Source organism: Molossus molossus, unplaced genomic scaffold (genome assembly GCF_014108415.1).
Source record: "Molossus molossus isolate mMolMol1 unplaced genomic scaffold, mMolMol1.p scaffold_m16_p_20, whole genome shotgun sequence".
NCBI classification, from domain to species: domain Eukaryota; kingdom Metazoa; phylum Chordata; class Mammalia; order Chiroptera; family Molossidae; genus Molossus; species Molossus molossus.
The window spans coordinates 45,267,175-45,292,906 of NW_023425356.1; the positions used below are offsets into that span (position 1 = coordinate 45,267,175).

Below are 25,732 nucleotides of genomic sequence, written 5' to 3' on the forward strand. Positions count from 1 at the left end.
AGCCAAACCGACCAGGGTCATAATTCTTTTTTATTTATTTTTTCTTTATTGATACTAGAGAGATAGAAAGAAACATCGATGAGAGAGAACATTGATTGGCAGCCTCCCGCATGACCCCCACTGGGGATCGGGCCCACAACCTGGGCATGTGCCCTGATCGGGAATCAAACCAGCGACCTCTTGGTGCATGGGTCAACACTCAATCACTGAGCCACACCGGCCGGGCCGTATCCATAATTCTTTCCCTCCAAAGAAGCTGCAAGAATTGAGTTAACTACTAAATAAACAAAAAGCACCCAAGAATTATCCTGTGGAAAGTTTTGGTCCAGTCACAGCCTGGCAGGGGCCTTTGGAAGACTCCTGGGGAAGCTACAGGTCTTATCCATCAGACACTGTGAAAGTGTACAGTGTAACCTTGTCTCCTAATAAACAGATGACACTGGAATAGAAAACACTGCAAATATCCTGAAGTGTGTGTGTGTGTGGGGGGGGGATTAGAGGAAAACATGAGACATCAATACTTATTAAAATCTTTATTCATTTTTTCCAGAATTGAAACCAATAGAACGCATTAGAAATTGAGGTGCACGTGTGCCGTTTGGTGACTTACCAAGCACAACCTCTGTCTGCAACAGCTCTGAGAGGAAGTCCATGGTGGATCGGCAGGGTGGTGGCGCTCACACTTCCCTTTGAGCGAATAAATAAGCTTCCAGTGAGTCATTCCCAGCCCCCCGCACATTCTGTATTTGTAACACCTTCACCCCTTAAAAATCTGTGGCAGTCTAGTCCCCAGCTCCCACCTCAACCCAGACTTCAGGGACTGGAGGGAGAAAGACTGGCTTCCCCTGCACAGGAGGTCTCACAGTCGTGTCTGCTCGCGCGTGTGCCGAGCGGCGGGCTCCGAGCGGGCTAGCCGGTGTTCGCCGAGTGAGTGAGCTTTATGGTGTAGGGTCCGCGCTCAGAGACTCAGAAGAGAACCGTTTAACTAGCTTTAAGTTCTCCAGCAACATAAATCTGCTTTCCTGTGTCAAAATAAATATGCTTTTTCTTGCTAGAATACATATATGACTATATACATACATATACCTTTACTCGCGTGTCCTGAAGCTCAAGCCCCAGGATGACTCAGACACGACGGCTCACTGACAGATGCTGTGTCACCATCATGGAGGTGAGGGCATTCACTGGTCAAGACACAGGGACCATCAAGAAGGGAGGCTGAAGGAATATGGTAGATGGGAAGAGGAGGCCAAAAGCCTTTTTTTTTTTAAAAATAAATGATGGATTTCTTTGGAAGAACATTGAAAAACTATCATGTAGAGAATCCATCTTTTCCAATATAATATGCAGTGGATGTACCCAAATTCTCCCATTTCCTTCTTAAATTTTATTTGACACATTAATCCTGAGTGCAGATGCCTTATTAATAGATTACTGAACAAATACTCTGAGCAAATCCAATTCCATTTATAATTTGTTTTGCACAGAAAATTATTTATGGCCAAACCCACAATATAGACTCATTAAAGAACAGTTTAGAATGAAACCTCGCTCCTCATATTTCCCCACTCAAACTCTGGAATAAACATATTTAAGTAGAAGGAGGAAAGAAAATAGCAGTCAGTTCTGACTTTCCCAGTTTTATAATATTAAAAAGTACGCGCATCTGCCTCGAGACGTCGGCTAAGCAGCCGCTGCCGGCTGACACCCACCCCCCACCCTCGGGGCCTGTGCTAGTCCCAGATTCTGATAGACAAACTGCAAAGAGAACAGTGGTAGAAAACTTTTGAAAAGATATCTACCTGTTTTTTCAAACAAAGTTAGTGTTTGTGAATTTTAGGGCTATGTTTATGGTTGCCTTTCTCCAAGATTTACGCACACATACTTTTCCTGCTTAGTCCAATCCTGACTTCGCACATAGTCTTATGCCGTGTCATTAGCACAATCCTAACTTGAACCACTAGACCTGAACACCTTTTAAAAACATGGATTTTTAAATAGGGAAAGAGAAAGAAATTGTTCATTTTCAGCAATGTTTTAAAAAGGATGAGACCGTTCCAGACCAGCTCTCTCTCCTGCTCTTTTCCCCAGGAGAATCTTCTGTCTTAGTCTGAACAAAGCTCCCAGTTTGAGAACAACTCTCATGCATTCCGATGTGGCATGCTAAGAGGTGCACGTGGTGAGAGAACACTAATCCATAATTTAATTCAGCTGACATTTACCCAGGGGAGCGTGGCTGACATCCCTCCGTCTCCCTCCGGCCAGCTCGCGGACCCTGGCGCGGGAGCACGCTCCGGGGTGCCCTCCAGCCCAACTGTGAATTTCTGGGCACGCGCACGGCCCAGGGCCTTTCAACCGGAATCCGTGCCGTCTTTTGCTAACACTATTTTAGAGTTCTGTGCTAATATCTGTCTTCTTACAATACCTTTTAAAGTAACTTGGCCCATTCTTGTGAACATCTCAAAGTGTACATACAAAGTACAATACAAAAGTATCCTAATTTCATGCTCGTTGAAAGTAGTCACAGGATGCTGTTATCTTTAAATGTGAGGGTGTTGGGGCATCAATTCTAAACTGCTTTTGAGAGGGTGGTTGCTTAAGACTGGTCCCCAGTGGCTGGCACTGAATTTGTTCAACCACACTGCTGAATATTATCCCCACGGACAGAAACACAGACCTGGAGCAGCACCCAGACAACACGAGGGCAGTGCCCAGCTCAGAGGCCTCAGTGAGTGGGCACACAGGCCTGCCGTCTTCAGGCCTACGTTTTACTGCGACCGCTCACATGGCACGATCTCTCTGCCAGAGCCCAGAACCGAGCCTGTGTTTGAGCAAGCTGAAATTTGAGAGTGCTAACAAGAGACGGAAGAACATGGGTTCGAAACTCCAAACAAGATTAAATGATGAAATCGGGGTTTGACATAGATCCAAATCTTAAGGCTCTTCCTGGTACAACCTCCTTGGTTTTAAGGCTCAGAGGCTTAAACCTTTGTTTCCAGGCATCCGCATGGCTCGATCATGCGGGTCCAGCCACCCCCAGGATGTGTACTTCCATCAGCCAGAGCGAGCTGGTTTTTCTCACAAGAAAGGCACAACCAGGTCTGCCAACCTCTTGGGAATAGCAGCTTCAAAGGCCTTAAAGGCAGAGGTGGAAATTCATCTCAGAAGAGGAATCAGGATGGCAGAGGTCACAGGCAACTGAACTCTTATTCAAGGTATTATTTGTTTGCTTTGTTAATTTGGAAAGGGTTTGTCTCCTTCGGGCAGGATAAAAAAATAAAAGTCTCATAAGAGAATCGTGCTTGGGTTGTAGCAGTAAGTTCTCCAGAGACAATGTTTTGGTTAAACACAATTGTGAGAATGCAGACTTTACTTAGGTACAAATCACGTTAGCTTTTCCACACCTGAAGAACTTAAATAAAACCCCGGGGAACCTGCTTTCACTAATTCAGGCGTCTCCCAGATTCCAGTCACCTTCTCCCTCCCTTCTTCGCTCCCTAAACCCAACAGAAGCGCTACTGCCAATCACTGACAAGCCCACACCCTTCCGCTCTTGTTCTTCCCGCTGAGACGCAGCTCCTTCCACAGAGCCTGCTCCTTTGGCTCCACAGAACGCCGATTTGACCAGTCCTGGTTAAAAAAAGGACTCGGGATTGCAAAGTGGTCTCAGAAAATCCACAGGTGTGGCGAAAGGACTATAAGGATGAACTCAAACTCCAGAACCAATCCCAGCATTAACCTAGCCACACGTCACACCTGTGCGTCCTTTGGCATGAGGAGTAAGACCGACCAACTGCAACGCCCACTGTGAGATGGGCCAGGGCTGAGGCTGTGGGTGACTCAGCAGGAACATTCCGTCGTCTGAAACTCAGTCCTCGCTTCAGTTTCTACGACGGAAAACACCAAAGAAATCCACGGCCACCCTGTCCCCAGTCCCCAGAACTTGCTGCCGGCCATTTCCAATCCATCTCATACCATTTGGAATTGATTGTGCTGTTTCTCTATCTTTGTAAAAAGAAGTTTCAGTTATTCTGTGCTGCAAATTACAAGTGGGAGAGAGGCATCCTGTCTTCCACCAGCACAGTGTCCATCCCAAACTGGTCCGTGCACTGCTTCACGGTGGCCAGGACGCTCAGCAGCCGCTGGCCCACGGCGTCCAGGTGGGGAGCGGACAGCACGGGGGAGATGGGGTCGTGGGCCATGGCGGACGTTAAGGCGGCCTTCAGGACCCCATTCTTCAGGTAGTTCAGTCTATTCCAGGTGGAAATCCGAATGCTGGAAGAAAAACATTTTGGCAGGTTACATGAAATCTCACTACCAAATGGAGTTTAAAGCCTGCTTAGTGCACAAAAGTAAAGAAATAATTATGTAAAATACTTCAACGGAACAAACCTTTATGAGTAAGTCACATTAGCACATTTTGGTACAGGTAATTAATGAGAGATAATATAAGGATCTACATGTGTTCATTGCAGTGCTATTTACAGTAGGAAAAATGCAAACCAATCTGAATGTAAACAAATGATGGCACATCCGTTCGAGGCAACACCAGGCAGACGTAAAGCGGTAAGAAGGCGGAGTGGCATGGGACAGTGTCCATGAGGCTGCGCGGGGTAAGCGTTGGAGTAAAACAGCGTTTTACTCTGTGGGGAAGTGTACTGGTACATGTACACACACACACACACACACACACACTTAGAATGACGTCACTATGTGAACGGACATTATCCTTACATCTTTTTTTTCAATCCTCACCTGAGGATATTTTCCCATTTATCATCAGATAGAGTGGGAGGGACAGAAGGGGGTCATCAATGTGAGAGAGAGACACACTGACTGCCTCCCACACGACCCAACCAGGGCCGGGAACTGCCACCAAGGTATGTGCCCTTGACTGGAATTGAACCTGAGACTCACATCGATGTTTCTCTCTGTCTCTCCCTCTCTCTCCCTCCGTCCCTCCCTCCCACTCTATCTAATAATAAATAGAAAAATATCCTCAGGTGAGAAATAAAAAAAACCACACACACACGTATATACATACACACATGCGCACACACACACACATACACACACACAACAAATGCCCCAAGCACCTGAGCTTCTCATGTTCAACTAAGGTATCACTTGACATGACCTGCTATTATAGGACAGGTTTCCTTTAAGCACCTCCCTTTCCTGAGTTTTCTCAGTAGAGGGCGCTCGAGGAATATGACAGAAGGAAGGCACAGTGGGTCAGCAGTGTGGGAGGTCACCAAGTGTAGCTCTGCCCCGGCTACATTCCCAGAACGGGCAGGGACTTGGTGACTTTGCAGCCTAGGCCTGGCCTGGTGTAAACCGTCCTGAGGCCCCCCTGACCTGCAAACCAAAGCCAAAGGCCCCTGCCCATTCTGGTTCCCTAATTCCCTTTGCAGACCCACAGATGTGTGCTGCCTGCAGCCCAGAGGCTTCTACCGAGTTGTCCCTCCCTCTGTGTGCCATGAGGTCAGCTACTGACTGCCTGCACCTTGGAGGCTGCATCCTGCTCCCCAGCGCCTGCCATCCAGTGGGCTGAACTACAAACGGGGATCCCCCCTCCAAGTTTGTCCCTCCTTGGGTGCTCTCCCTCGGCCCTAGTTTTCTTTTATATTCATTCCTGTATCAGAGTGAACAATTCTTTATACCAAACTTTCCCATTTAACCCACTATGTCTTTCCTATCTCTTGAGTGATAGGACATGAAACCACCAGGTAAACACAGTGCAGTGACCAGGGACACAGAGTCTACTAGGTTTTTTGGGGGCGGGGGGGGCTATATTCTGATAATAAAACAAGCATGGATATACATTACTGAACAGACTGCAAAGTTCTATGCGTACAAAACGCGACATGAATTCTGAGTACTGGACGACAGGCCTCCACGTCTCCTGATCCTCCACCGCAGGGCCTTGCGGGTTCAGGGTCGGAACAGCATGAACAGCACTGCTCGGGGACTAGGAATCCCTGAGGCCAAGGACGCTGCTCACTGTCTGTGACCTGGGCCTGGCACGGACGTGCGCCACTTACATGCAGCACTGATAGAGGGGGGCGAGAATGCTTCTCTCGTCCAGCGAGGGGTTCCCAAAGCTGAAAATGAAATAAACCGAAGTGAATGAGGTGAAGCACCAGGTCCCTCTTCGATCAGGGCAGATTCTGTAAGAACCCAAATGTGATCCTGAATAATTGCACGCTCTCAAGTCACTTCAATGAAAAATAAACAGGGCATGACCAATCAGACACAGATTCCTAACAGCTTGTGCTGCAGCGTCGAACAGCAGACACATGGGTAAGGACCCTTTCTCCTGATGAGCTACAGCAGGGTGCTGAGGCACCCCAATGGGGACACTGACCGGACAAGAACCTGAGACCTCTCAACCTGAAGAAATGTTAAGTGAGGGTGCAGAAACACAGGCTATTTGTATCAGGTTCCCGCCAACAAGCAGATGGTCGTTACTTATAAAAAGAAGTTACTCTGCCCTGGCCGGTTTGGCTCAGCGGTTAGAGCGTCGGCCTGCGGTTCAGAGAGACCCGGGTTCGGTTCCCGCTAAGGGCACATACCTCGGTTGCAGTTTGTCCCCGGCCCTGGTTGGCTGTGCGGGAGGCAGCCACTCAATGTGTCCCTTTAACATCGATGTTTCTCTCTCTCTCTCTCCCTCCCACTCTACCTGAACGAAAAATGGAAAAATGTCCTCGGGTGAGGATTAAAAAAAAAAAAGGAGAAGTTACTCTGTTCTACTCCACAATGACCCATCAGAAAAGATTTGGCTTATCCGATTCCCTACAAGCATACGGACAGATTCAAACTGGAAACGCTATTCACAGAAGCTGAGAAAACAGCTAAGTCAAAGCAGATGTAAAAATGATCTTCGGAGTTAGAAAAGGAGAGCTGATTCTGGAAAATCTGTTAACCTTCCGCTTGTTTCCGGGAAGCCCACCCTGGCAGTGGAGGGCCTGGAAGCCTGAAGCACACTGCAGGCCTCAAGTAATTAAGGGGAAAGGCAACTATTTCGGTGTATAATTCCACAATTCACATGATCTTTCAAAAAAGGATCATTTTCACAAGGAAGGTTGAAGACCTTCAGGAACATAATCAGCACTGGCTGCCACCTGCTGGCCTCTCACTTTCTGTAGCTGTCATTGCCTTTCACAGAGCACGAGGCACCTGGCTCTCAGTGCAAGACGGTGCATCATGAGCAAATTCTGCCCCAGCATTCTTTGCTGAGGACCCGTGTCTCAGCTTATTCTCAGCAACCAACGTGAACAGTAGTGACCTGGACAATTCTGGGCCCGAAGAAGTACTCTATTCAATAAACACTTCGGTACCTAAAAGTGTGGTGCTGAACTGGGCACCACAGAGGCTGCAGAGTGCAAACTGCAATACAATGTGTTCTTCAGAGCTCAGACTTAAAAACATAAGGACATTCATTGACTCAAAGTAACTTGTCTTTATATGCAATCACTAGGCAGCTCCTCTTACTCTCATGACAGCAAAGAGCCTGGGCCCAGACTGCTATAAAATAGCCAAACAGCCTACCAAAAATTTAATCTTTTAAACTGCATGAGCCTTTGGATAAAATGAGCTTAACAGTAATCACATTTCATGTTCTATTAACTATGTATTTCTCAAGTTTCTCAGCATCATAGTTAAGAAAGATCGGTGTGAGCAGCGATGAATCAAGGGCCTTGGTTTCCTGCTGTCTGAAGAGACTCATCCTCTTTGACTCCTGGGAAAAAGCCCCTTTTCCAGTTTTAAAGTCCTCCGACCCGAGGAGGAAGGAGTGCACCTGAGCACGGTGGGAAAAGGAGCTCGCCGACAGCGGAGCCTCCGAGCGGAAACAGGCCAGATGCTGTCGGGTGTGCTCTGGATTTCCCGGGACAGCCTAGAACAGGCCCTGTCTACACGGAAACCCTTGCCTGACCAGGGCAGTCCTGCTGCCCTACCTTTTGGCATTATCGAGAAGGATGAGCATGCTGGCGCCTTCATCGTCCTGGAAACTCTCATAGTGGTGGCGGTCAGCGTTGCCAATCAGGTAGTCAAAGACAGCCGTGTCGATGATGTCCAGGAGCCGGGGGCCAGAGTCGTAAGGGGATGTTTTCTTCACGGCGTCGCAGTAGCTCTCGTCATACTCCCACCTGCAGGCAAGCAGCGTCGCCAGGCTTATTACGGAGAGCCGACACTGTCCCTGCCTAGCAGCTGTGCCCTTGACCCTCCACCGTCTGTTTCGTCTTGGACACCCCCTGGCTGCACGCGGGTTGACACGGGGCCAGGCACAGGAGAGGGTTAGGCAGTGCTCACAGGAGCCTTTACCTGGCCAGTTTGCCCTCTCGGTAAGTCCTGCCCCAGGGGTGTCGGTGTTTCTGCAGAGGCCACACATCTGGAAGCCAGAGTGTGACAGACCCCTCCATGGTGTCTCCGTCGGCACAAGCCGGCTCCGTTTCTCGGCAGTAATAGCACTTCCCATAGAAACAAGTGTTATTTCCTAAAAGAGAGAAAGGAGCCAAATACACTTATAGGGGGAAAAAGAAGAGTCCAAATTCTCCCCAAACAATGGAGAACAGGGCAGCTAGGTAAACAGATACTGTGAAAACCAAGATCCTGAACTTAATTTAAAACTGTATAGGTAATAAAAGCACAAGGTGTAAAAAAATTCTGAAGGTACAAAAGGATATATATGAAAAAGCAAGTCTCCCTTTCTCTGTGTCCCTTCTACCCAGTCCCTCTCCAGGAGTCCACTACTGTCGCCGGTGTCTTCGTGAACTACTTTAAGGACAGGAAAGGAACGCCCTCTTCTGCCCCGTCAGAGCGCCGGAGTAGGCAGAGACAGGCAGGCAGGTGGGGAGCGGGCACGGCGTGGGTGCACTGCCAGGGGAGGGTTCACGGCCCGGGCGAATGGGGTGAGATTTCATCACACTACTTTGAATGGTGCATGGCTGAAAACTTGTGAATTGTTTATTTCTGGAATGTTCCATTTAATATGTTCACCAAATTCTTTCCATTTGAGTGTCTCTTAAGTCTTTCTATCCCCGTCCTTGCTTTACTTCTGACTCTCACTGCGCATGAATTTACTCCAGGAGCCCCACGTGCCCTCACCTCCCGACTGTCCCCTTCCCACTCATTCTCCGCAGTGCTGCCAAGATGCGCTGTCCAGACTAGGAGCCTGGCCCTTCCAGAGCCGGCTCTAGTGGCCTCCCGGTGCCTATGGAGGAAGTCTCTCCTTGTAGGGTGGTGCACAGGCCCTCCGGTGACACTGTCCTGACCACCTGCCTTGCTCAGTCCTCAGCCCCACATGGAGCCTTAACTTCAGCTAAATTACAGTTCTGAGCTGTCACGCTCTCGTCATTGCCCTGTGCTCTGTCCTCCCCTGGGACAGGGTTAGCTCAGCCCGGAACTGGAGGGGAACAAAACCACATTTTTATTTTCATTAACTTCTATCTGAAACTTGGCATTTCCTTCAACTATTATGGCAGGGAGCAAACCATAGCAGTATTAACATTATCTGTGGCTTTTTCACTAGAAGAAATCACAGATTCTTCATATCATAGTAGTATTGTTGCAATATTACAAAGTATTTATAGTCTCAAATTATGGTATTTACTAGATGTGCTAGGTCTTGTTATTTAATGTGTTAAATAAGGCACAAGTGATTATCACAAATTTGCTTTTTATAATTGTTGATAACAAAACACTTCCAACATTATTGGATACATTTATAAGTCTATGCATCTAATTTATGTTTTCAAAAACATTACTTTGAGAAAGGATCACTGCCAAAGGAGTCTCTAGCACAAAAAGGTCAGGGGTCCAAACCCAGGATGCTCCTTCCCACTGTGCCCTCCTGTGGGGATGCTACTCTCCCTTTGAGACTTGGTTGCAACAGCACCTTCACTGAGTAACTATCACCCTGGCCCTAACCGCTAGGCCCCTTCTCCTTCACCTCCACGGCCTCTGTACATGCCTGGCTCCCCATTAAACAAAGCTCCTTGAAGGTAGGGAGATAGTGTTCATTTTTGTATATTTGGCACCTAGCACAGAGCCTGCCACAAGGAAGTGAAACAGAATTTTGCTAAATGAATGAATAAATATAAAAGAAATAAACAAATGAAATGTTTTAGAGTTTTAGAATCTGAGTTGGAATCCTGGCTAACAATTCATAGCTTTGTGACTCTGGGAAAGTCATTTAACTCTTTTTAGCCTCTTTCTCAGGTAAGACAAGTGGATGAATCTCCCTACTCACTGCTCTCTTTTGTCAAGAGGACCGAATACCGTAACTGCGTAAAAGTGCTTTGTCAAGTTGTAAGGGCTACAGAATTTAATTATTATACCCAGTTATCTAATAATACATTTAAAAACTGTGCTAAGGTCAGCCCATTATTTAAAACCAACCTCCAGTCAAATCCCTCTACCTACTGCTATGGACTGAATGTTTGTGCCCCTTAGAATTAGAATCCATGTGCTGAAGTGCTCAATATGGTGGTATCTGGAGGTGGGGCTTTTGGGAGAAACCCTCGTGATGGGATTACTGTCCTCATGAGAAGAGAAGGGAGAGAGATGATCTCTCTCACGAGCTCACTCTCTCTTTCTCTCTGCTATAAGGAGACATAGCAAAAAGGTGGCTGACTGTAAACCAGAAAGAGGGCTCTCGCCCTGGCCGGTTTGGCTCAGTGGTTGGAGCATCGGCCTGCGGTCCAGAGAGACCCCGGTTCGGTTCCCGCTAAGGGCACGTACCTCGGTTGCAGCTTTTCCCTGGCCCTGGATGGGTCGTGCGGGTGGCAGCCACTCGATGTGTCCCTTTCACGTCAATGTTTCTCTCTCTCTCTCTCCCTCCCACTCTATCTGAACAAAAAGTGGAAAAATGTCCTCGGGTGAGGATAAAAAAAAAGAAAGAGGGCTCTCATCAGAACCCAACCTTACTGGTACCGTGGCCTTGGACTTCTGGCAGCCCAAATTAAGACACTGCCCCACGTGGTGGGTGTATCCAAAAGGAGCTTATTCCCCAAATGCACCAATCCTGTGTACTTTCAGGTCTTTATGCTCCCATTTCTGTTATTACTTCCAATTACTGCCCAACACCCTTTCCTCCTGGCTGCCTGGGTAGCTCCTACTGATTCTTCAATACACAGTCCGATTGTTAACAGCCTCCTCTACAACCCTTTCCTGGCCTTTCCCTTGCCCACACTCAGACAATGCATGAGAGTTAACCTCTGTGAGTCTCTAGAAAGCAGGGACTCTGGCCTAGTCTTCTTTTTTTTTTTTTATCCTCACCCGAGGACATTTTTCCATTTTTTGTTCAGATAGAGCGGGAGGGAGAGAGAGGAAGAGAGAGAGAGAGAAACATCAATGTGAAGGGACACATCTAGTGGCTGCCACCCACACGACCAACCAGGGCCGGGGACAAACTGCAACCGAGGTACATGCCCTTAGCGGGAACCGAACCCGGGTCTCTCAGGACCGCAGGCCGACGCTCTAACCGCTGAGCCAAACTGGCCAGGGCTGGCCTAGTCTTCTTGACCTCCTCCCATCCATCAGGAATTCACGTTTGCCTGAACATAAAATTGAACAAGCAAAAGTGATTAGAAAATATATGAAACAAATCAGAGACACTGTATGCTTTTGGTTATTTTAAGAACAGCACAGACCTAGCCTTATACATTTAAACTCTGAATGATAAATCTGTCACAAGTCTTTTAAATATTCGGTTTCACCTCATTTTAAATGCAACCCCATTCACTCTAGCAAAGCAAGGTGAAGTTCATCTTGCAATGACTGTTTCAAGTCATCATGTGAAGCACTGTCACTGAAAATGTCACCATGAAGAGGCTAGGACAAGAGACCACGGCACCTCTGAATCCTTCCCGTCCTCACTGTGCCCCAAGAACAGGAGTGAGAATTTTAGCTCAGATCCTGCACCTCGGAGTGAGATAACAGGGCAGAGGCCAGAGGGACCATGGCCAGTTCAGCGCGGGTGAGTGACAGGCCACCCCTCACAGAGCAGAGGCGGCAAGGGTGACCTTCCAGGCCCAAAGGCAGCCCTGCGAGGGAATTTCTGATTTTCTCACAGAGTTGCCTTAAGGTTTCTTCAATTCTAAGAAGACAGGAGACAGTTCCCAAGAAAGTACATGTATATATAAAAAACTACCCAGCCAATGATATACAGACAAAAACAGATTTAGGTCAAAATCTAAGTCTGAGGTTTAGCTTAAGAGCAAGCAGAAGTTACCAGCTACTTAACCGACCAGTCAAGGATCTCACTTCCTACTCCACGGGCACAACCTCAGACCCGGTTCCCCAGCTTGCTGGGTGGCGCCCTCTTTAACGTGCTAACTATTCCCCTATCTAGATGTCCTCTGGATCTTCTTACCTAGGGTTAGGAAGGTGCTCAAGAGCTGCTCCGTGGCAACAGGCTTGATCTCTGTCCGCAGATTAACAAATCTGCCAACCACCAAGGGGGCTCGGCGGAAACCCAGAATCCTGGTTTGGAAGGTTTAAGAACAAAAGAGAAAAATCTTTGGGGGAAATATTTTAAATAGCAGTCTTAAAAATTATGGTTAATCATGTTAGATGTGAAAAGGAATTGTTGACAGGTAGGTAAGTATTTTTTAAAGGTACATATATTTATGAGCTTAATATCAAGATATAGATAACTTACTTTAATATGCACTTCAACAAAAAGGATAAGGCAAATCCGGCAAAATGTGAATATTGTTTATTCCAGGGAGTGGGTATATGGGTTCATTATACTATCCCCTCTACTTTTGTTAGAAAGTTTTCATAATAAAATTTTAAAATAGATTTTAACAAAGCATTTAAAAAACTGGGTCTAAATCCATAGTTGGGTTCCAAGCTTTGGATAAAGCAGCACACTGACAGCAAAAAATACGGATTAAACTAAAAGGATAAACCCACAGGACAAATTAAACATAGATATGTTTCTCTAATGGTCTAAAAGTATAACCATATGGTTGAGCACAGTCATTTTTTTTAAATGAAAGTTTATTTTTTTATTTTATTTTTTATCTTCACCCGAGGACATTTTTTTTTTTCATTTATCTTCAGATAGAGCAAGAGGGAGAGAGGGGAGAAGAGAGAGAGAGAGAAAAACATTGATGTGAGAGAGACACATCGACTGGTTGCCACCCACACGACCCCAACCAGGGCTGGGGACAAATTGCAATGGAGGTACATGCCCTTAGCGGGAACCGAACCCGGGACTCTCTGGTCTGCAGGCCAACACTCCAACCGCTGAGCCAAATAAGCCAGGGCTAAAATGAAAATTTATAAGTACACATTCACTGAAGAAAGTCAGAGGGACAGTTTGGAACACACAGAAAATGTATAATGAAGAAAATAAAGATCATGTATAACTCCATAACCCAGAAATAACTACTGACATTTTGGCATGTGAGCATTTTTCCTTTACAAGTATATACAAACACATACTCAATATACAGTTTTGTGTCCTGTTTTTCAATGATCATTACATCATGAGCCTTTTACCACATCATCACAAAACCTTTCAAAATGGCTGAGTAGCCCTGGCAGGTTTGGCTCAGCGGTTAGAGCATTGGCCTCTGGACCCTCTAGAGAGTCTTGGGTTCAATTCTCTTTAAAGGCACATACCTTGCTTGTAGTTCAGTCCCTGGCCCTAGCTGGGGTCATGTGGGAAGGAACCAATCAATGTGTCTCTCTCACATCGATGTTTCTCTCTCTCTCTCCCTCTCCCATTCTGTCTGAAAATACATGGAAAAATATCCTGAGGTGAGTATTTAAAAATAAAATGGCTGTGTAGTACAGTGATTACCAGAGAGGAAGGGGGTTGGGTGGAGGAAGAGAGGGGAACAGGGGGCACCTGTATGGTGACAAAAAGAGACTTGACTTTGAGTGGTAAGCACACAATGCAATATATAGATGATGTGTTACAGAATTGTACACTTGACACATATAATCTCATTAACTAATGTCACCCCAATAAATTTAATAAAATAAAAAATATTTTAAATGGCTGTGCAATCCAGATCCATTGTTCATAGCCACTGAGTGACTTTGTCCTAAACTCAATCTTAGAAAAGCCACCAAAACAAAGAGATCATCATATTTGTCCAAATAACATAAGAACACAGACAACCTCCTGAGGCCAGGGAAGGTGGTCAAGTCCTAACGAAATGGAGATACAGCAACCTGAGCAGCAGTGTCAGGAGCCCAGACGGGAAGAAAGTTGGAAGGTGTGTTTTCTTCCCAATGAGCACGGCCAGGCCAAAGACACAGCCACCCGGTGCTGAGGGACGTGTCAAGGAGGGACGTGTCAAGGAGGGACGTGTCAAGGAGGGACGTGTCAAGGAGGGACGTGTCAAGGAGGGGGCCGTTGACACACAGGTCGAGGGACTGGCTAGAGAACATCTTTCGAGTTCTGAGGCAGAGAAGGACTCTTTTTGTTGTTGTTGTTAATCCTCATCTGAGGATATTTTCCCATTGGTTTTTAGAGAGAGTGGACGGGAGGGAGAAACATCGATGTGAGAGAGACACATCAATTGGTTGCCTCCTGAACGATCCCAACCGGGGATCGAACCTGAAACTGGGGTATGCGCCCTTGACCAGGAATCGAACCCAAGACCTTCTGGTCCTTAGTCTGACACTCTAACCACTGAGCTAAACTGGCCAGGGCCAGACAAGGACTTTCAAATACAAAACCTCCCAAAGCACAAGTCATAAAGGGAAACATTATTATATTTAACTAACATCAAGAGTAATTTCTGTACAAAGACTACTTCACTCTAAGTTAACAAATAGGTGTTGTGCTGTGAAAAGATAAGGAGATACTAAATTCTGCCAATAATTGGGGAAATACAAAATAACTTTACATGTTAGATGAACAAAAATTGGTATGTTGGAAACTACAAAATACGGGTGTGGATAATATTTCACACACTGGTGGCCACGACAGGGCAACAGGAAGGGGTTTGGGGATGAAGGAAATCAGGAAACACATGAGGTCTTGGAAAGACTGATTCTAGGGTACCATCAAGTGAGGAGTAGGATTTACCCAACTCTTTCCCACTAGGTCTTTTTTTTTTATCCTCACCCGAGGACATTTTTCCATTTTTTGTTCAGGTAGAGTGGGAGGGAGAGAGAGGAAGAGAGAGAGAGAGAGAGAAACATCGATCTGAAAGGGACACATCGAGTGGCTGCCACCCGCACGACTGACTGACCAGAGCAGGGACAAACTGCAACCGAGGTACATGCCCTTAGCGGGAACCGAACCCGGGTCTCTCAGGACCGCAGGCCGACGCTCCAACTGCTAAGCCAAACCGGCCAGGGCCAAAATTCCTTTTTTTTAATCTTCACTCGAGGATTCTTTTCTATTTATCTTCAGATAGAATGGGAGGGAGGGAGGGAGAGAGAGAAACATCGATGTGAGAGGGACACATCGACTGGTTGCTTCCCACATGACCCAGACCAGGGCTGGGGATGAACCGCAACTGAGGTACGTGCCCTTGGCCAGAATAGAACCCATGACTCTTTGGTCTGCGGGCCAACTAGAGCCAAATCAGCCAGGGCAAGGCCAAAATTCTTTTTTTTTTTATCCTCACCCGAGGACATTTTTTCATTTTTTGTTCAGATAGAGTGGGAGGAAGAGAGAGAGAGAGAGAGAGAGAGAGAGAGAGAGAGAGAAACATCGACGTGAAAGGGACACATCGAGTGGCTGCCACCTGTACAACCCAACCAGGGCCGGGGACAAACTGCAACCGAGTTACATGCCCTTAGCGGGAACCAAACCTGGGTCTCTCTGGACTGCAGGCCAACACTTTAACCAATGAGCCAAACCGGCCAGGGTAAGGCCAAAATTCTTAAAAGAAAGATGGAACCATTAACAATGCCAGAAGCAGCATGTGAATCTCCACAGACTCTTGCCAATGAAATATTATTGTTTTAAAATTATTGCCATTTTCAGCAGGAGAAAAATAGCATCCCATTGTTTCCTCTGGACTTTTTATATTGCTGGTGAGGATGAGCCCCCACCCAACAGTCATTAGCAATCAATAATTCCTATTCCATCAACTGTGTCCTTAGACCATTTTCTACTAGAGTTTGAGTATATGTATAGATTTATATATTTATTTATATTAAGGTTATTAATGCTTAGATTACACTAGATTCAAGTACTTCCTCCTGGTTTGTTTGCATTTAAATTCTGCTTGATGTTCCTTTACATGTGAGTTAAATTTTTTTATTTAGTTGAGTCTATTGAGCTTTATCTTTATGAGTTTTTTTAGATTATTGCTTTTTTGCTTAGAAAATCCTTTTCAATCTAGAAAAAGAAAAAAATTCACCTTAATTTTCTTGCGGTTTCCTTACAGATCTATTTTAAAAATATTGTGAGCCCTGGCTGGTTTGGCTTAGCAGTTAGAGCATCAGCCCACCACCAAAGGGTCTTGGGTTCGATTCTGGATCAGTTGTAGGTTTGATCCTGGCCCTGGTTAGGGCTTGTGCATGGGAGGCAAAAAATCAATGTGTCTCTCTCACATCAATGTTTCTCTCCCCCCGCCCCTCTGTTCTACTCTATCTAAAAATCAATGAAAAAAATATCTTCAGGTGAGGCTCAACCAAAAATAAAAAATATTGTGAATATTTCTTTAAAAGTCTGTCCCTGTTCCCTGATAAACAAGCTGATCAGAAGAGCAACTGGGATACTAGACAGTTTACTCACAAGGTTCCTGCTGGAACATGTCAATTTCCCTAGCTAACTTACATATACAGAATACATGCCTATTTTTCTTTTGGAATTATTGTGGTTACTGGAGCTGTGTATATTTTATATGAAGGACAATAAAATTCATTATATATGTCATGCTCTATGTTTCTAACATATGGGGATAAGTTGTATTACTTCCTTAACACAAAAACAAAACAATGTTGCCAGGCTCCATGAATGACCAGTTCAATTTAGGGATCTGAGTTCCAACTTTGGTTTTCATACTGCCATTTTATTTACCAATTACTGTTCATCTTCACTCATGATAGTGACAGAGGGCAGACCAGAATGAAATGACCCCAAAAATCCTGGAGTTAAGAAATGTACTTTGGGCCCTGGCCAGTTTGGCTCAGCGGTTAGAGCGTCGGCCTGCGGTCCGGAGAGACCCGGTTCGGTTCCCGCTAAGGGCACGTACTTTGGTTGCAGTTTGTCCCCGGCCCTGGTTGGTCGTGCGGGTGGCAGCCACTCGATGTGTCCCCTTCACGTCGATGTTTCTCTCTCTCTCTCCCTTCCTCTCTCTCCCTCCCACTCTATCTGTACAAAAAATGGAAAAATATCCTCGGGTGAGGATAAAAAAAAAAAAAAGAAAGAAAGAAATGTACTTTGGTATTCCTTGTACCACCCGAATTAGGAGGGACTCATACAAATTTAATGGAACCAGTCAATCAGCTCCAAAGTAGGTAACAAGTCAGTTATTAGTGTAGCAGCGTTTAGGAGGAGTTCACAAGCCCTCTCCCAGGACATTTTGGAAAGGAAACAAAACTTGAGTAACCCACGATGATCACACACACCTGTCCAAGTGGAAGGCTGCCACCTCTGCGTTGTGTCTGTCATAGCCAGCGTAGGGTTCCCCTTCTACCACGTAGTCTCGGTTGTACCTGCAGAGGGAACGGGAAGAGCAGACGGAGACATGAGTCACAGCAGTACCACAGGCAGTGAGGGCACAAGGGTAGTGAGACAGAAACCTTGGCGAGCCTGGTTCTGCTCTGTCACATCTTCCCTGTCACCTGAGACAACCGTGGATGACACGAGTCACTGGCAGACGCGATGAGGACGCAGTGGAGAAGCCAGCGTTCTAGTGCCACCTTAGCAGTCGTTCTATGAGGATGTGGTTCTTACCCCACTGAAAAGGCTTTCAACGTAGTTTAAGTAAAACTATAAGGTAATTTTCTGGAGGGCAAGGACCATCTTTGTATCTCCACAACAGTGGTAAACTCTATAGTTGGTGTTTAAATGTTTACTACAATGTTTATTAGACAACTAAAGAAATGAAGGAAAACATGTAATTAAAATGTTTACCAGAATGGCTATGGCAAAAGGCTTATAAGAAATGTTTAAATTTCTTGGGAAATGGCCCTGATACACCTCGGTTTTTGTTCATAAATAGGCAATGGTGTATTTGAAAAGGAATGTTAGAATAACCCTTCTCTTTCTCTTAACATTCATGATGTAGTAGAAGAAACACTGGACTGGAGTGAGAGCCAGGTAGAGCTGTCATTATCTACCTGAATGACCTTGAGGAAAACCCTTTTTTCTGGACCTTAGACTCCTTATCTGAAATACTAGGGGCTTGACTAGGAGTCATTTCTAAGATCTGTTTCATTTCAAACTCCATTCTACATCATATGCGTGACATAAACAGAGGATAATGAAAACTGGCATATTTCTCTCTACTAAACATAAAGAGATGCAAAGTAAATCTGCTAATTGGGAAGAAAAAGATACATAATTCACCTATGACCTCTACTATTCACCTGCATTTCCTGATTCAAAAGGAGACCTATTAGGCTGTACAGGGAACTGTCAAATAGATATAAACTGAGACTGACGTTAAGAGGAGTTGCTCTGCTGAGGACACTTGGATCGCCAACGCTGACAGGCTTCGGGGAAGTGGGAAACAGTACTAGAATGGCAGTGACTTTCAACATAAATGACTGTAGAATATAAAGTGAAAGCTGTCCACAAAACACATTTATCAAGAGAAGTGATGAGACATTTGCGCAAGAAGACAGCCACACATCAGCACCTGGCTAGACACCAGCTCTCCTTAGCAGTGCCAATGTACTCAAATACATTTGTGTTTCTAGTGTTGAAGCATTATGTAGGCTACCTAGATTATACTGGCTCCCTCCAAATTAAAAGCCTCAATGTTAAACAGGACTGCAGCCAAGCTGTCACTTCCACCACCTCTCTCCCTACTGCAGCTGTGGCTGGTGGTGAAGCTGGGGGACAGTATTTAGTACTTTATCTTTCAGACGCCAGAGAAGCCACAGGAACTCATGTGTGATGTGCAGTCCATCCTTTCAGTGAAACAGAGAGTTTTCCATGATATTGAAAGGCTGTTCGGAGGGAAATGTCAGACCCTAGGGGAATTCGGGAACTCGGATGGTCTGGAGAGGAAGGGAAGGGAAGGAAAAGGAAGGCAGGGGAAAGGACTCGGAATCAGAAGCAAAGAGCTGCACTGGAGTCGGAGGGTCCGAACCCTTAGCTCATGTTTCGGCTGTGTGAAATACGGCAGGTCAGAACCCTGGGTCTCGTTTACGTCCCCCATGAAGTGAGGAGCTGGACTAGCTGAGCTCCAGGGTCCCTTTCAGCACTTCCTAAGATCATTCCCTCACTTGTACCCTCTCCCCAGCCCCTTGTTCCTTCTCACTGTAACTGCAGTGTGCCTGTGACAATTTACTTCCAGAATGGAGACAGCTACGTTAAAAAAAAAAATCACTTTTACAATGTAAGGCAAGATGCGAAAGTAACAGCATCACTGCTGTCCTACATGTCATAGATCTTCCATCCTCCACCTCCCAGAGCAGCACGTGGACAAGCAAGGTGGCAATGCCGGAACCACAGATGGCTGTTACAGAAAGGGGCATGTCTTGCATTAGCAGTAAGGGCTCAGTTCCTCCTCTCAGCACAGTGATCCATCTTAGGTCCCTGACATAGCAGCAAAATTCATACAGTAACGGCCAATAAATCACTCCGACCCTCTGGTGAAGGACACAGGAGTCTGACTAACGACATTAATTTGCACTTACACGAGGACTAAATAGCCTCAGAGACCCCCAGGTCAGAAGAGCAATGTGCTGGGTGTTTCAGGACCGGAGTCAATTTCTACAGGCACTTAAACATACACCCATCTTCCCCAGCCTGCAACAGTGCTGGTAGTCAGCACAGGTCACAGTGTGTGCAGTGTCTCAGAGCGCCACCACCACTGCAGGGGCACTGTCCAGCTTGCCGGGTCAGGGAGGAGTCCCCAGGAGCTGGAGTAGACATGGGCTGTTCAGGAGGTGATGAGGGAAGAGGGGCCTGACCGACAGCAATAGAGAGCTGGGGACAAAGAGGAGGACTAGGCTCTGGATGCTGAGTTTTGTCTGGTGAGCAATGGGAAGACCCTGGATGTTTGAAAGCTGGGCAGCACAGGGATCATATGGGTATTTAGGGGAAGAATGAAAGTGGTGTTCAGCGTGGAGGAGGAAGGTAATGGGACTACTGTAAGAGATGTGAGATGAAGCAATAGTGACTGTTAGTTTCTGCATTCATCTGCGGCCACCTCCCTAGTCACCAGTCAGGCCTCTCGTCCCACCACTCACACCTCATCTGAACACCCCGGCTACCTGCAGAGCACCTGCACACTACCAGGACTATCAGGCTTCTAACACTTCCTGCTGTCCCATCTTACCCTCAATTCTCTGGTGTACAAACAGTGGGTAGAGAGGATATCTTCTTTATTTCTTTTTTTTTTTTTTTTTTCATCCTCACCCGAGGACATTTTTTGTACAGCTAGAGTGGGAGGGAGAGAGAGGAAGAGAGAGAGAGAGACATCGACGTGAAAGGGACACATCGAGTGGCTGCCACCCGCACGACCAACCAGGGCCGGGGACAAACTGCAACCGAGGTACATGCCCTTAGCGGGAACCGAACCCGGGTCTCTCCGGACCGCAGGCCGACACTCTAACCGCAGAGCCAAACCGGCCAGGGCGTATATCTTCTTACTTAAACACTAAATGTCCACAACTCATCTGATCTTTCAAGCTACAAAACCAAGAGGTCTAGGACCACATCTCAAAACTAATCTATGGATTTTCTTTTTCTTTTTTAAAATACATTTTTAATTAATTAATTAATTTTTGTTACAGATGTTTCTCCCCACCCCCCACTGACTCCCCCTGGCCCCAGCTTTGTTGTCCATGTCCATTTTCTTTTAAACTTATCTTTATTGTTGAATGTATTACAGATGCCCCCCGCTTCCCCTATTGACCTCCTCCTGCCTTCCCCACACTATTGTCTGTGTCCATTGGTTACGCATATATGTATACAAGGTCTTTCTTTGGTTTATCTCCCCCCACCCCCCACTTTGAGGTTTCTCAGTCTAACAACCAATTTGTACTTTTTAATGCCTTTACCTTTTTCGCCCCTCCCCCAACCTCCCTTCCATCTGGCAACCATCAAAATGTTCTCTGTATCTACGAGTCTGTTTCTGTTCCGCTTGTTCATTTGGTTTGTACATTCAATTGCTGATAGATATGTATTTATTGCCATTCTATTGTTCATATTTTTTGTCTTCTTTTTCTTCAAAAAGACCCTTCAACATTTCATATTAATACTGATTTGGTGGTGATGAACTTCTTTTGCTTTTTCTTATCTGGGAAACTATATGGCCATCGATTCTAAATGACAGCTTTGCAGGATAGAGTAATCTTGGTTGTAGGTCCTTGCTTTTCATCACTTTGAATATTTCTTGCCACTTCCTTCTGGCCTGCAGTTTCTTTTGAAAAATCAGCTGACGGTCTTATGGAAGCTCCCTTGTAGGTAACCAACTGCTTTCTCTTGCTGCTTTTAAGATTCTCTCTTTGTCTTTAACCAGCGGTTCTCAACCTGTGGGTCATGACACCTTTGGGAGTCAAACGATCTTTTCACAGGGGTCGCCTAAGACATAACAGTAGCAAAATTACAGTTATAAAGTAGCAACAAAAATAATTTTATGGTTGGGGGTCACCACAACATGAGGAACTGTATTAAAGGGTCACGGCATTAGAAAGGTTGAGAACCAAATTTAATAAATTTGCATTTTGATTATGAAGTGTCTTGGTGTGGGCCTCTTGGGGTTCATCTTCTTTGGGACTCTCTGTGCTTTCTGGACTTGTATGTCTGTTTCCTTCACCAAGTTAGGGAAGTTTTCTATCATTATTTTTTCAAATAGGTTTTCAATTTCTTGCTCTCTCTCTTCTTCTTCTGGCACCCCCATGACGCGAATGTTGGTATGCTTGAAACTGTCCCAGAGGCTTCTTACGCTATCCTAGTTTTTTTGGATTCTTTTTTCTTCTTGCTGTTCTGATTGGGTGTTTTTTGCTTCCTTACATTCCAAACCGATGGTTTGCTTCTTGGCTTTACCTACTCTACTACTGATTCCCTGTAAATTATTCTTTATTTCAGCTAGTGCCTCCTTCATTTCTGACTGTGCATCCTTCATTTCTGACTGGCCCCTTTTTATACTCTTGAGGTTCTCACTAAGTTCAATGAGCATCCTTATAAGCAGTGTTTTGAACTCTGCACCTGTTAAGATTGCTTATCTCCATTTCGTTTAGTTCTTTTCCTGGAGTTTTGTTCTTTTTCTGTCATTTGGGACATTTTTCTTTGTCTCCTTATTTTGGCTGCCTCCCTATATTTATTTCTGTGTAGTAAGTAGAGTTGCTATGTCTCCTAGGCTTCATAGGGTGGCCTATTGTAGTAGGTGTCCTGTTAATCTATCAATGTTTGATAATGGATGCATCATGTCATCACACTTACTGGAAGCCAAACAAACCTAAGAGAATCACATGTAACGGAAAGGCTACCCACTGTATGGGAGAGCATAATTATCAATGATATATCAGAAAAGGGGTTAATTTCCAATATATATAGAGTGCTCATACAACTCAACAAAAGGAAGACAAAGAACCCAATTAAAAAATGGGCAGAGGAACTAAATAGACTTCTCTCCAAACGGGACATACAAATGGCTAAAAGACATATGAAGAAATGCTCAACATCACTAATCATCAGAGAGATGCAAATGAGATACCTCATTAAAACAACAATGAGGTATCACCTCACAACTGTCAGAATGACCGCCATCAACAAATCATCAAACAAGTGTTGGCGAGGGTGTGGAGAAAAGGGGACTCTAGTACACTGCTGGTGGGAATGCAGACTGGTGCAGCCACTATGGAAAACACTATGGTGTTACCTCAAAAAATTAAAAATTGAACTGCCATTTGACCCAGTGATCCCACTTCTAGGAATATACCCTAAGAAGCCTGAAACACCAATCAGAAAGAATATATGTACCCCCATGTTTGTAGCAGCACTATTTACAATAGCTAAGATCTGGAAACAGCCCAAGTGTCCATCAGTAGATGAATGGATAAAAAAGCTTTGGTACATATACACAATGGAATACTATGCAGCTGTAAGAAAGAAAGATCTCTTATCTTTTGAGACTACATGGAGGGACCTGGAAAGTATTATCCTAAGCGAAACAAGCCAAACAGAGTAAGACAAGTATCATATGATCTTACTTATTTGTGGAATATAATGAACATAACAGTCTGAGGAATGGGATAGTCCCAGAGACGTGGAAGTGGGGTACAGACTGACAATCCCCAGAAGAGGGGGTGGTGGGGGAGAGATAAACCACAGAACTTATATGCATATATGCATGAACAATGGACATGGACAACAAAGCTGGGGACAGGGCTGGGGGGAGGGGGGGAATCAGTGGGGGAAAAAGGAGAAACATCTGTAACAAAAAAAATTAATTAATTTAAAAAAAGAAAAAGAATCACATGTGTGCGGTGCAACACTAGCTGCTCGCACACCGACAGACCCACACGCCAACTCCATTCATTACTGCAGGGTGACCTTGTCAAGTCAGGTACTCATTCTAAGCCTCAGTTTCTTATTCTGGAAATAAGCACTGTAACTACCCACAGTTGTGATGTAGGTTAAAAGGTATTAACAGATACAAAGGTAGTTGGTACAATGCCTGGCAAATGGTGTGCATTCAGTGGAAATTAGACCCTAAGGCTCATATAACTATACTTTTTCCACATTAGCTGCCAATCAGACTTTTCTATTCTCCAAACATCTACTATATTTTTTAACTTTCCTAATGTCTACACCTTCCATACATCATAATTCCCAGTTCCAGGTAAACACAGATCCCTTCAGTTTCTAGGATCCCAATATATTCGTTCTCTGGCTGCCTACTATCTACTAAGAGTTGGGCAATTAAGGGAGCAAGGCCAACTATTCTCATCACAGTTGAATTTTGTCCATCTTTACCCTGATTTCTTCTCCCACTCCAGCAAAAGACCCAAAGTATGTGTTCTGATCCTTTCAAAAGCTTCACTGAGGAATGAAAAAAATGTTAGTACACAGAAAAATTTAGACATTACAAACTTTGAGAAAATGCACTGGTAACTAGTTCCTGGCAAATGGATATCAATCATCATGTTAACCTATTTGAAATTCATATACTAAAAAAAACTTTTTAAAAAGCTAATTTATACTATGGAATTGACACACAAATTATCTCTGTAGATCCTTAGAGAAGTCCAAAGGGGTCACCGTTTAACAACATACAGTCCTCTCTATAGTTCGAGTTTTAGACAGAAGGAACTAAAACAGCCCAGTTCTCTGCTTAACACAGGTACAAGAAACAATGAGCACCTAGTGCACACCTAACAGAATGGCCAAAATCCAAAACAGACACCACCAAATGTTGACGAGGATGATGTGGGGCAAGAGGAACTCTCATTAATTGCTGGTGGGAGTGTAAAATGGTACAGCCACTTTAGAAAACAATTTGGCAGTTTCTTACAAAATTAAACATATTTTTACCATGTGATCCAGCAATTGTGCTCCTTGGTATTTACCCAAATGAGCTAAAAACTTACATCTACACAAAAATCTATACATGAACGTTTATAGCAGCTTTATTCATAACTGCCAACACTTGGAAGCACCAAGATGCCCTTCAGTAGGTGAATAAAGAAACATACTGTGGGACATACAAACAATGGAATATTATTCAGCAATAAAAAGAAATGAGCTATCAAGCCACAAAAAGACACAGAGAAACCTTAAATGCATATTGTAAGTGAGAGGAGCCAATCTGAAAAGGTATGAGTCCAACTACATGAAATTCTGGGAAAGATAACCCTATGGAGACAGTAAAAAGATCAGTGGTTGTCAGGGGCTGGGGGAGGGGGAGAGGAGGGAGGAGGAAAGAAGGGAGGAAAGGATGAATAGGTGGAACATGGGATGTTTAAGGCAGGGAAGCTATTCTGTATGATACTGTAAACAAACAGAACATACAACACAAAGTGAACCTTCATGTAAACTTTCGAACGGTAGTTAATAAAATAATGTTGGCTTATCAATGGTAACAAATGCATTACACAGATGAAAGGTGTTAATAACAGGAGAAACTGGGGAGAGGGGGGAGGGAATACACAGGGGCTCTCTGTACTTCCCCTTTGATTTTTCTGTAAACCTAAAATTGCCTTTTGAACAAAGTCTGAAACAACAAAACCTAGGTGAAAGAATTAGAGCTTCAATGCTAAGAGGGACTATTTAGTTGCTGATCCAAAACCCACTCCAACTCTGGGTAACTCCTCTATAGCATGTAGTTACCTAGTTTCTAACTGCACACTTTTGGTGACAAGTTGCTATTTCCTTACCAACTCATTTTGTATCTCTAACATCTGGCACACGGTAGATAGTTAATAAATTTAGAAGGATAACTCTAATTGTAAAAAGTTCAGTTTTCTATGGAACCAAATCATGTTCCCATAAATTTCCCTACTCAAAGACTCACAGACCATGAGTAACTCGAGCAGACTCCAGAGCTCTTCCAGTCTACCCCTCTCATTTTACTGAGGAGAAAACCAAGAGAAGGCGATGGACCCTCTTATAAAACCCCAAGTT

General features: G+C 44.9%; 1 protein-coding gene across 1 annotated transcript in view; it reads right to left on the reverse strand.

The window, feature by feature from the left end:
- Window positions 1-554: 554 nt before the first annotated feature.
- FAM20B (FAM20B glycosaminoglycan xylosylkinase) overlaps window positions 555-25,732 on the reverse strand; it is a 39,080-nt gene continuing 13,902 nt past the window's right edge. Inside the window, exons 3-8 of the mRNA XM_036273322.1 lie at window positions 17,557-17,643; window positions 12,377-12,486; window positions 8,326-8,497; window positions 7,959-8,150; window positions 6,045-6,104; window positions 555-4,275 (exon numbers count right to left, since the gene is read on the reverse strand). Of these exons, the coding sequence (XP_036129215.1) occupies window positions 4,044-4,275; window positions 6,045-6,104; window positions 7,959-8,150; window positions 8,326-8,497; window positions 12,377-12,486; window positions 17,557-17,643 (853 nt within the window). The 3' untranslated portion in view covers window positions 555-4,043. The remainder of the gene's footprint in view (window positions 4,276-6,044; window positions 6,105-7,958; window positions 8,151-8,325; window positions 8,498-12,376; window positions 12,487-17,556; window positions 17,644-25,732) is intronic.